Source organism: Macaca fascicularis, chromosome 7, assembly GCF_037993035.2.
Source record: "Macaca fascicularis isolate 582-1 chromosome 7, T2T-MFA8v1.1".
In the NCBI taxonomy this organism is placed as follows: domain Eukaryota; kingdom Metazoa; phylum Chordata; class Mammalia; order Primates; family Cercopithecidae; genus Macaca; species Macaca fascicularis.
The window spans coordinates 42,179,945-42,192,097 of NC_088381.1; the positions used below are offsets into that span (position 1 = coordinate 42,179,945).

General features: G+C 41.3%; 2 protein-coding genes and 1 non-coding gene across 8 annotated transcripts in view; 1 reads left to right on the top strand and 2 right to left on the bottom strand.

Annotated features, from left to right (window-relative positions):
- Window positions 1-8,363, top strand: part of HACD3 (3-hydroxyacyl-CoA dehydratase 3) — a 49,007-nt gene extending 40,644 nt beyond the window's left edge. Inside the window, exons 9-11 of the mRNA XM_045397343.2 lie at window positions 1,563-1,669; window positions 2,250-2,381; window positions 6,299-8,363. Of these exons, the coding sequence (XP_045253278.1) occupies window positions 1,563-1,669; window positions 2,250-2,381; window positions 6,299-6,375 (316 nt within the window). The 3' untranslated portion in view covers window positions 6,376-8,363. The remainder of the gene's footprint in view (window positions 1-1,562; window positions 1,670-2,249; window positions 2,382-6,298) is intronic.
- On the bottom strand, window positions 986-1,086 carry LOC123575032 (small nucleolar RNA U13). The gene has a single exon (XR_006700201.1). It is a non-coding gene; the product is annotated as a small nucleolar RNA U13 (small nucleolar RNA).
- Window positions 8,364-8,760: 397 nt separating the features above from the next.
- The window catches only part of INTS14 (integrator complex subunit 14), a 33,981-nt gene continuing 30,588 nt past the window's right edge, over window positions 8,761-12,153 (bottom strand). For 4 of the 6 annotated variants that reach the window (XM_005559828.5, XM_045397341.3, XM_005559827.5 and 1 more), the window contains exons 11-12: window positions 11,963-12,028; window positions 8,761-9,664 (exon numbers count right to left, since the gene is read on the bottom strand). In XM_005559828.5, coding sequence (XP_005559885.1) covers window positions 9,413-9,664; window positions 11,963-12,028 — 318 coding nt within the window. In that variant the 3' untranslated portion in view covers window positions 8,761-9,412. The remainder of the gene's footprint in view (window positions 9,665-11,962; window positions 12,029-12,153) is intronic. The other 2 variants (XM_073996080.1, XM_045397342.3) reach the window with 1 other exon arrangement.

The window sequence follows — 12,153 nt, forward strand, 5'->3', positions numbered from 1 at the left end:
TGGTTGCATCTATGTGCTCTGCAAAGTTGAGGCAGATTTTTTTATTTTTATTTTTATTTTTATTTTTATTTTATTTTATTTATTTTTTTTTTTTTGAGACGGAGTCTCGCTCTGTCGCCCAGGCTGGAGTGCAGTGGCCGGATCTCAGCTCACTGCAAGCTCCGCCTCCCGGGTTCACGCCATTCTCCTGCCTCAGCCTCCCGAGTAGCTGGGACTACAGGCGCCCGCCACCTCGCCCGGCTAGTTTTTTGTATTTCTTAATAGAGACGGGGTTTCACCGTGTTAGCCAGGATGGTTTCGATCTCCTGACCTCGTGATCCGCCCGTCTCGGCCTCCCAAAGTGCTGGGATTACAGGCTTGAGCCACCGCGCCCGGCCGAGGCAGATTTTTTTAAAGCCGTCATTGGATCATAATACCAGACCGGATACTAGGGAGCAGAAGAGGAGAACCAGAGAAAGGGAAGACTCATCTTACTATGACTTCAGGATCTTGCAGTCTTGGAAAGAGAGGACCCATCCACATGGAAAAATTATTGAAAGGGCTGAAGAAACATGAGGTTGAAGGAGCAATCCAGGTTGGATAGAACTAGTTTAAGACTAAATTTAAGGGATGATAGAAATGAATCTTATACTACAAGATTATTGAAGTTTGAAATGGCCTCTAACCTAATTTTCCCATTCTCGGTTGTTAGTAGAATAAATACCTTTTAAGAAATGGATCTAGTTAAAGTAGATGTATTCTTCTTTACCAGATCATACACACTCCATATTTCTTCCCTTTCAGTCAGCTGGAGCAAGGATTTTGCAAATGAACTCTTCAGCTCCAGGTTTGGTGGTATTTTGACAAAGTTGCTAGTTGAGAGGGGGAACAGGCCATAGCAGCCTTAAATTGTGTCTTAACCATGGTCTGTGTCCCATGGCACCCAGTGTACCCTCTAATAGCCTTAATACAAAGGTAAAACAGATTATAGGTCCTATATTTTTCAAATCAGACAGGTAATGTGCTGATGTAACAAGGTTTGAGGGAAGCACATCTCACACAGGAGAGCGAAAATCCAATTATCACACTTATGAGCTATAAAAGGATCAGATTATGGGTCCTTAATGCAATGTTTACTGTTTGAGAAGGAACATTTCTTTTCTCAAGGGATCTCTTTTAAAATAGAGTATGTCTGATTCTAGATTAGAGGTCTTTTGTATACTTTAATTTTGCTAACAACTCACTTATCCAGAAATAAAGTATCTAATATCCTTACCTACTGGGAATGTAGATCAGTACTAGGAATAAAGCCAAACAACGTCTGAGTATCCAGTCCCTATACTGAAAAAAGAGGGTTCCTTTGAGACCTAAACTTAGTCTGCCATTAAAGAGAGTTCACATCCTTTGAAAATTTAGGGCGTAGTGTGACAAGTTTATGGGTTGATAGCCAGCTTTATAATTCTGTTCTGAAGAAACCATGTGTGGTTAACTGAGAAATATAATTCATCTATTTAAATGATATTCTAAGGTCGCATTCAGAACCTGAAGCGCCTTTTCACGTTGGAATCACTTATTTTCAATAGGTACTCCTTCTACATGCTGACGTGCATTGACATGGATTGGAAGGTGCTCACATGGCTTCGTTACACTCTGTGGATTCCCTTATATCCACTGGGATGTTTGGCGGAAGGTACTCTCAGGGACTCTTAGCTTTCATAGCTTAGCTCCAGAGGGTGCCCAGAGGCTGAGAGACCAGTCCTTTCTTCCCCGGCCTTAGTCCGATAAATGGAAGTGTTGGACTTTTCAGGGATTTCTTTGCATGGGCTTCCTTCCATAATACTCCTGGTACCCAGACTGTTCCAGAAAAGTAGCTCATTTTGTAACATTGGAAAGCCTGGTGGTCCTGTCCTGTATGTTTCCCATTTGTATGATGCTTTTAGTATTCCAAAGGGGATTCTTACTGACAACTTTATTTTATTCTGACAAACATCTTGTACATAAGTCAGCTAGGGATTTTTCTCTCCATTTTATAGAATAGAAGAAGCCCACTGCCATGACTTCCTCATCTGTCTCTCTGTTGACAGGTTGGAGGCTGATCTCTTAGAAAACTAGGGGAAAAAAAGAAGAGGCATGAGCTTTCTGTACAAAGGGAGGAGGAAGCCTTTCTAGCACACCCAGAACTGAAACTTCAGAGTATTAGGGCTGGAAGTTTCTGTCATTAGATGTGACTGTTTCATTTGCTTCTAACAAGTTCTTGTTTCTGTTTTCAGCTATCTCAGTGATTCAGTCCATTCCAATATTCAATGAGACAGGACGATTCAGTTTCACATTGCCATATCCAGTGAAAATCAAAGTTAGATTTTCCTTTTTTCTTCAGATTTATCTTATAATGATATTTTTAGGTAAGTATTGATTCTGTAATACAGACTTTTTCTTGTCACTTCTTAGAGAGTAGAAATAAGTCATTCAGAAATGTAAAAGTCCATATGAAAATTCTTTTGGGATAGAATTAGAGAATGATTACTTTGCAAAAACAGACCCACTAGGGGAATATGCTATGGTAAGGAAATATTTTTCTAAATCTCCAGTGGTTAAAGTATGTTCTTTAAGTGCTCTTGGTGATTGGGAATATACCATAAGATATTTCTTGTTTAAAACAATGTAAGGGGATAGGCATGGTGGCTTACGCCTGTAATCCCAGCACTTTGGGAGGCTGAGGCTGGCGGATCACGAGGTCAGGAGTTCGAGACTGGCCTGACCAACATGGTGAAACTCCATCTCTACTAAAAATACAAAAATTAGCTGGGCGTGGTGGCGGATGCCTGTAATCCCAGCTAATCAGGAGTCTGAGGCAGGAGAATTGCTTGAACCCGGGAGGCAGAGGTTGCAGTGAGCTGAGATTATGCCATTGCACTCCATCCTGGGCAACAGAGCAGGACTCTATCTCAAAAAAAAAAAAAGGAGCTCTTTTAAAATAGACTAAGAAGCTCCCACTATTACTAATTTCAGTAGCACATTCCTCATCCAGAGTTTATAGAGGTGATAAGACAGCTGGCAGCAAGGAAGGGAGAAGGGAATAAAGGCCTCTGAGCAGCCGAGGGTTGTCGTAAAGTCTTCCACCTCACAGTAGGAAAGTTCCCTGCTCCTCATGGAAAACCTGCTGACTTATTAATTTATGTTTATATAAAATCATAAATTCATGCCTTACTTTATAAAAACTAAGAACAGAAGGGAAAAAGAAATAAACCTAAATTATTACAAATACGACAAATTTAAAAGGTTTCCCAACTATAAGGATTTTTTTGTTGTTTTTGTTAAATTTTTTTTAGAGGCCGGGTATGGTGGCTTATGTCTGTAATCCCAGCACTTTGGGAGGATGAGGTGGGCAGATCACTTGAGGTCAGGAGTTCAAGACCAACCTGGCCAACATGGCGAAATCCCATCTCTACTAAAAATACAAAAATTAGCTGGGCATGGTGGCGCATGCCTGTAATTCCAGCTACTTGGGAGGCCGAGGCAAGAGAATCGCTTGAACCCAGGGGGCAGAGGTTACAATGAACTGAGATTGTGCCACTGCACTGCAGCCTGTGTGACAGAGCGAGACTCTGTCTCAAAAAAAAATTTTATTAGTAATCAATATTTGGTAATTTCTAAATGCAACTATACATGATTCTATCCATATTATCTATATTCTATACGTAGATGTGAAAATACATACATTCTTATATGTAGGTTAAATACAATTTGAGAAAAACAAGTAATTTTTTCCCTTTAAGAGCAGACTGTTTAATACTTATTGATTTGAATATGACAACTAAGAATATAAAAAGTCAGAATGAAAGGAATTTTGTCATTAAATATATTGAGAGGAGAAAACACTGATTATCATACATAGAACTTTACATGTTTAATGATAAGACAAGCTCCTAACTATAAGGACTTTTTAAAGTTTTGATACATTTTAGTGGTAATTTATATATATTTCCTTGCTTTATTTCACAAAAGACTTAAGGTAGCCCTAAATAAATATAACTGTCCAGTCTTCTAGCCATAGAAGGATGCAACAAGTGTATTAGTTCTCTATTGCTGTGTAACAAATGACCCCAAAACTTAGCAGCTGAAAACAATAAACAGTTATCTCACATAGTTTCCGAAGGTCAGGAAGCAGCCTGGCTGGGTGGTACTGGCTCAGGGTCTCATGAGGTTTCAGTCAGGCTGTCAGCTGGGGCTGCAGTTTCTGTAGACTTGACTGGGGCTGGAGGATCTGCTCCAAGCTCACTCTTGTGGCTGTTGACAGGAGGCTTCGGTTTCTTGCCATAGCCCCTCTCCATATGGCTACTCATGGCATGGCTTCCCCCACCCAGAGCAATTGGTTAGAGAGAGAGAGCCAGAAGCCATAGTGCCTAATCTCAGAAGTGACAAACCATCACACAGACCAACCCAGTATAACATGGGAGGGGACTACACAAAGGTATGAAATAACGGGAGGTAGAGGTTGTTGGGATCGTTGTTGCGGCTTGCTACCCTGGACAGTGAGAGGAAGACCATGCAAGGTAAGCCCAGGAAGCGAGAAAGCCCAGTGGTCTTGGTCATTTAGTGTTGGGGGAGGAGAGACTTACACCATAGTGTTAGGAGCTCCTTAGTGTACCAGTGTATGGCAGATGTACAGTTAAATAGTATACATTGTAGGCCCACGTCATTTGCAAAAGGTTAACGTCTACTTCTTTTTTTCTATTTCAGCAAAGGGTATAATCCATTTAAGAAAGATTGCCAACCAAAACTATTAAAATGTTTTGCCCTTGAAGAGAGGAACCCTCAGTTCAGAAAATGTACTCATTAAAGACAGCTTTTTACCTTTATTACTGTATAAATTCAGTATAACTAGGCCCCATGAAATGGGCATAAGATAGAGAGGAATAAATATTGGAAAGACATTTAAAATACTTTAGTAAACAGGGTAGAGGGGTGGAAATATTTTAAAGTGCATTGCCTTACTATCTTTCTTTGTGTTGTTTATATTGTTGTACACTCTAATTTGCAAGATTTTATGTTCATACCTAGTTTGCTTATAATAAATACATAGTTGCTCTTTTCTTATTATTTAGAATGAAGTAAATCCTAAATTCACATTTATAATTTTGAAGCAGCATAAACAGCTAGTTAACATTTGTATCTAGGTCAGAGGACTTTTCTTTCAGTTTTTTTTTTTTTTTTTGGGTGAGACAAAGTCTTGCTTTGTCGCCCAGGCTAGAGTGCAGTGGCACAATCTTTGCTCACTGCAACCTCTGCCTCAAAAGTTGAAGCAATTCTCTTGCCTCAGCCTCCAGAGTAGCTGGGATTACAGGCACCTGTCACTATGCCTGGCTGATTTTTGTATTTTTAGTAGAGATGGGGGTATCACCATGTTGGCCAGGCTGGTCTCGAACTCCTGACCTCAGGTGATCCACCCACCTTGGTCTCCCGAAGTGCTGGGATTACATGCGTGAGCCACTGTGCCTGGCCATGTTCTTGAGTAGCCTTGAATTAAAAATTAGGTTGTTTCTGCACTTTAGATTTCTGCATTTCATTGTATGTAAATTTTACTGTAAAAGAAAGAATATCGAACTATACCTATGTGAAGAATTGGGTGGGTGAGGTATATTGATATCTGAAACCGAACATTGAAGTGCATAAAAAATGAGATGGCTGAAGAGATAAATAGATGAATAGGGATGTGATACAGCCAGTATAGTAAAAAGCAGTAAATCTAGGTGTTCACTGTACAATGATTTAATCTTCTGCGTGTTTGAAAATTTTATAAGGAAAAAAATATGTTTTAAACCCACTGGGAGGCTGGGTGTGGTGGCTTATGCCTGTAATCCCAGTACTTTGGGAGGCCAAGCCGGCCATATCATTTGAGGTCAGGAGTTTGAGATCAGCCTGACCAACATGGTGAAACCCCACCTCTACTAAAAATACAAAAAATTAGCCAGGCGTGGTGGTGGACGCCTGTAATCCCAGCTACTTAGGAGGCTGAGGCAGGAGGATTGCTTGAACCTGAGAGGCGGAGGTTGCAGTGAGCTGAGACCGTGCCACTGCACTCCAGCCTGGGCGACGGAATGAGACTCTGTCGCAAAAATAGTAAGAAATAAACACACTGGGGAAAAATTGGTTTGTGTCTATTGTTAATTTGTTCTAAGTTGTACTCCTTCCTGAGCCGCTGCAATGAGCTTTTTGCTGTGGGATATGACAGACAGCTAGATACTGTCCCTGCCACAAGAGCTTCTGGTTATAAATAGACAAAGACTCTAATTTCTAATTGACCTCTTTTCTTTTTCAGGGTTATACATAAATTTTCGTCACCTTTATAAACAGCGCAGACGGCGCTATGGACAAAAAAAGAAAAAGATCCACTAAAAAGAAAGATTTAGATGGCTTCTTGCCAGTTTGAGCCTAATCTGATTCTTACAGTTTTACCTTCTTGTACCAATGTAAAAGTTTTTTTAATGTTAAATGATTAAATTCTCAGTGAGGCTATCTTCCTTTTCCCCAGTAACATTCCTGAATTTACTGTTATCTTGTTGTAGTAATTGCATGACATGGATTCCTGATATCTGATGAGAGGTTCATTCTTGTGTATTCAGTTAATGACACCAAAAGGCTCAGCCCACCCCAACCCTGTCTTATGTTCAGTCTGTCTAATTCATGCCAGAGATTTTTTTTTCAAAAAGTGCTTTATCCCTACAATGTACTGACGGTTCTTACAGTTGAGATTTGTTCTTTTCAGCTATTGCTTGTGAAAAAAAGCAAGACTATGTCACTCTATAGAAGACTGTTAAAGTGACTCAGGCAGGACTTAATTATTCTGTACCTAAGGGGTTACTTGTTTAGTGGGATGGCATTGACTTTTTGAAAGTGAAGTAGACTGAGTCATTGATAAAACATTTCTAAGAGTGGGGCTCGAGAACATGTTTTACATGTGACATCCTTTGGCTTAACAACATCTATTATTGTAGTGCTCAGTAGTGTGGGCATTGAAGAGGCACAGAATGCTTTGAAAGAAACTAATCAGAATCTTGGAACATCATGATCATGCCATTCTTAAGTAAATAACTATTTTCAACACTGAAGAAAAGTGAAACATTATTTAGAAAACAATGAGATTATAAGTTCCAAACTCAGCCAGGAATGTGGCTCACACCTGTAATCCCAGCACTTTGGGACACCTAGGTGGGAGCATCACTTGAAGCCAGGAGTTCAAGACCAGCCTGGGCAACATAGTGAGACCCCTATCTCTACAAAAAATAAAAATATTAGCTGGGTGTGGTGGCACACACCTGTAGTCCCAGCTACTCAAGAGGCTGAGAAGGGAGGATCCTGAGCCCAGGAGGTCAAGGCTGCAGTGAGCCGAGATTGCCACTGCACTGCAGCCGGGGTGACAGTGGAAGATCCTGTCTCAAAAAAACCGAACCACACACACACACACACACACACACACACACACACACACACACACACGGTCCAAATGGTAGCAGGGATCCAAAGGGAACACAATATGTAGATCAAACTGGCAGTAACACCGTGTACAGCCTTTGACAAACTAGAAACATTAGAGTAGGCCAAACACACCTCCAAACTGTCTTAGGCTGTGCACAAACACAAAAAATGGCAGCCTTCCATCTCCTGCACTGGCTGAGTCCATTTACTTGTATATTTGTTCTAGTGAGTGGTGAGTGAGTGATGGGACTACATTTTTTGCATAGACCTCAAAAATAACTTCATTCTGCTGCTGTTCATTTGGCTTTTTAAAACCCATCTGCCATAGAACACTGAAAACAGAGAGAACTTTGGGGTGAACAGCGCTGATCCTTTAACAAAGATTTCTGGCAGGAAACTCACAAAAAGGAGAACTGAAAATTTAGACATACAGTTGGCCATTGTAAAAAACATCAGTTTCCTCTCATACATTCCAAGTAAACCAAGTAAAATAAGTGTTGGAGTAACACTTGCATAGAAGAATTTAAGGAGTGATAGCTCTTTCTGTTCTGCCATTCCCAACATTCCTGGGGGAAAGGAGACTCAATGAGTTAATACTATTTCACTGAGCCCAAGATGGAAACTTGGTTTGATCTAAAACATCTGATTAACATAGGCTAGCTGATTTCTTAAAAATTCATTGCATTGAAGGATAGTTTGCATGTCTGTAACACCTGTCAATACTTGTTTGTATTGATTTCTGATATTCTTGCAGCTGACTATGTGTAATTGGGCAGATCAGCTTTGCAGTAGATTATGCTGCATCGTCGTGGCAAATTCTGTATTCTTAGTGATTGTTACAAACCCCTTTATTGCTGTCTGAGAAAGTGAAAGATTGTGTATTTCTATTAAAACATTTACAATCAAAATTCTAATGACTGTGCTTAAAGATAATTTAGTCTAGTGGTTTTCTGTTAGTGATAAAGTCCTTTGTTCAGGCAAAATATTATGTAGCAGTTCAGCATGTTAAACCAAAAACAGTTGCTCTGGTTGAAGCCTGAGAGTTACAGGGAAGGTGGTGCAACTGAAAAACACTGATGATGTAGACAAAGCCTCAAGAAGTTGCCCAAAGTCATAATGCTAGCTGGCAAATTGGAACCGTAATTAACTTTGGAATCAGTGATCTGTCGGGATTATCTAGCTAGAACCTTGCTTAGGCAATGAGGCCTAATCACTGTCAGAAATAAGGAAACCTCATGATTTATGAATCTATGCCACTTAGAAAGTTGAAATTAAAGTGATAAGACAGACCAAAAGACAAAGGTCTTAGTTTCATAGTGAAACCATTTTATAGAAAATCAAATATTTTGTTGTCATTGAAAAAAAACCTGGAAGAAATAGGACTCATTTTACACATTAATGGTTGCTCTTTAAAAGTTAGAATCTCAAGAGACACCAAAAGCACCTAAGAGTTATCACCACATTTTGCCCAAGTTCTAAGGAAAGTTCTGAAACTTAGTGGTGTTGTGTTTGTACTCAGCAAACTCCAGACAGTCTGAGTTGCTCATTCCATGAACAGAAGCTTGAAAATGCCCTATACAGTTGAGATATAAACTGGAGAGAAGAGGTGAAGCTTTCAGGAAGCCAGAGAGCCCTTGCCGGTCAGGTTTCCTGAGGAAGGCAGGGGTGCTCTATGCTCATCAGTCCTTCAAGCCTCTCAGGAAATGTGCCCATCATGGGAACAGCAGCTATCTTCCAAGCTTAAAAATTATGAGTCCCAGGAAGTTAAAGCCCAACCAGCCAACCATCTTCACATCCTTCTCATACTAGTAGAGTCATTCAAAACAGCACATGGTGCTTCTGAGGCAGCCTCAGGAAGGTCTTTGGGTGGCTCTTCCAGAGGTGAACATACCGGAAAGGTTTTACCTAAATCATTTTCAGTTGAAAGAAAAAAGAAGGAAAGCTCCAAAAGTCAGTTTCAAATTCTTTCAGTGCTGCTCCCAGAGAAGTCCGTGTGCAAAGGTGTGATGTTCTGGTCATAAGCGGCATACTCAGAGGTGCCGGTACTGGCCAGTTTGAGCTGCTGGGCAGCATGGGTCAGCTGGAATGCAGCATCAGGGTGGGCTGTGTCAGGCAGCAGTGTGCATTCCCTTTCCAGCATATCAGCCACCCCTTTCAGCAGGTCCAGGAAACCAAAGGCTAGAGCGGCCTTTCGCAAACGGTTCAGCTCCTGAAACGACAGAAAATCACCAATGCTCCTGAAATGTGTTCTCAACACATACTTTCTAAGTGCTCAGCTTAGAAATAAGTTCTCCTTGACTGAACTTCAGGGAGCAATTTTCTATGAGAACAAATGTTTATTTAGGGATGCCAGTAACAAGAATGTGATGGTTTTACTGGGAAGTGGTTCCTCTGCAGGTGACCAGAAGCTGGCTAAGGAAGACAGTGAGCTGAATGAAACAACGTCATCATCACAGTTAATGAGCATTTATGCCACACGTGGTAGTCAGCACTTTGCATCCATCATTTCATTACTCCTAACTTTAAGAAGGAGTACTTTCCCCTTGTTATTTAGGTATGGAAAAGACTTGCCCTCAATCTGAAAAGGCTCTTAACCCCACTGTGGCAGGGCCTCAGACTAAGACAATAAACAGGCTCAGAGGCGGCCCTGGAGGAGTCAGAGTGGAAACACCAACAAAAAGAAAGGCTGGTTAGTGATAGAAGCAGATAAATAAGAAGTGCCCCAACAACCCCTTAGTGGAGTGGTCTGGGCAAGTTGTGTAGCCTCTCTGGGTCTCAAAGACCTCATTTATAAAATGAGGAGAATAACCCCTTCCTTACCCACTGCAGGGGCTGAAGCAGTTTCTCTAGGCTCTTTTGAGCTCTAATATGTAGAATGATATAAAACCAGAAAAGAGAAATGGGCTCTCTGACTTATCTTTCTACTATCATTTGTTTAAAAAGCGGAAAGTTAAGAAGGCCAAACAAGTGTGTCATCATGAGTAAATAGCTGATGACTGTAGGAAGCTCTGCAGGGAGGATGGACTGCATGGATTATGGGCTTCAGTTAGGGAGGGGCCTGGCTGGCTGAGAAGCTCTGCAGTTGAACTCTGATTAAAGCTGTTTTATTTCACCAGCTTACTACTTAATTAGGTTTGAAGACAACAGTGACATAAAGGTAATGAGATAACACCCAAAGTAGCATGTATCTTCTCCCGTTAAGATGCTAGCCTGAGGCTGGCTATGTGTGCCGATATTTTAGAATTAGAAAGCTACGACACAAATGACATGCTTTATGCTGCACTTAATTTAATTCCAGCCAAACACCAGAACAATAGGGGAGAATCAAGGAGCAAACCTAAATGTTCCCCACTCTACCCCACCCCCTGTAACTTAATAGTCTCTTCACCAATGGTTCTGGATCAGCTACATATGATTCTGGAGGGCCATCTCCTCTGCAATTCATAAATGTGTAATGTCAGATGTCATTCCTAGAAGCAGATTCTCTGGTGCAATAAGAATGTTCTGGGGTGACTGGGTGGGGTGGCTCATGCTTGTAATCCCAGCACCTTTGGGAAGGCGAGGCGGGTGGATTACCTGAGGTCAGGAGTTCGAGACCAGCCTGGCCAACATAGCAAAACCCCATCTCTACAAAAAAATACAAAAATTGGGCCTGGAACGGTGGCTCATGCCTGTAATCCCAGCACTTTGGGAGACTGAGGTGGGCGGATTACCCAAGGTCAGGAGTTCAAGACCAGTCTGGCCAACATGGTGAAACCCCGTCTCTATTAAAAATACAAAAATTAGCCGGGCATGGTGGCACACACCTGTAATACCAGCTACTTGGGAGGCTGAGGCAAGAGAATTGCTTGAGCCCAGGAGGCAGAGGTTGCAGTGAGCTGAGATCATGCTACTGCACTCCAGCCTGGCTGACAGAGTGAGACTCTGTCTCAAAAAACAAACAAACAAAAATTAGCTGGGCGTGGTGGCACGTGCCTGTAGTACCAGCTACTTGGGAGGCTGAGGCAGGAGAATCACTTGAATGCGTGAGGCGGAGGTTGCAGTGACCCAAGATCTCACCATGGCACTCCAGCCTGGGCAACAGAGTGTGACTCCGTCTCAAGAAAAAAAAAAAAAAAAAAGAATGTTCCGGACAATTCCCCATCCAGGAAGCCACATACATTGGTTGCCTGGGGTTGGCCTGGATACCCATATAGGAGTGATGAGGAGAGTTCAGGGCTATGACCCACAGGTCCTCTCAGCTGCTTCCATCAGTCATTCATTCACAGCAGCCCCAACACAGAAAAACCCTCTGCCTGTACAGAATGAGGCCATTTAAACCCTTCTAATTTTTGGATTTTAGGGAAGGAACAGACCTATCACTTTTACTGAGTTTATTTGAAAAAACTGAGGCCCAAGTCACACATCTCTAATGCCTGCCCATATTCACACTGCCATCTCACAGTTCTACTATTATGAACCATATATTTGAGGTACCTCCTCTTCCACTATATTCTAACTGTCTCACCTTATAGAATGTCTGTGTTTTTTCAGGTAGTTTCCTTGCATTTCTTAAAATCTTCTGTACATCTGTCTATTAAGGGTAAAAAAAAAAATCCAACATTAGAATTCTGTGGTAAAAAGGGGAAAAATATAAAAGAATGGATCTAAATGTTTAAAGAAATGAAAATGAGAACACAGCTACAATGTCAAGATGAG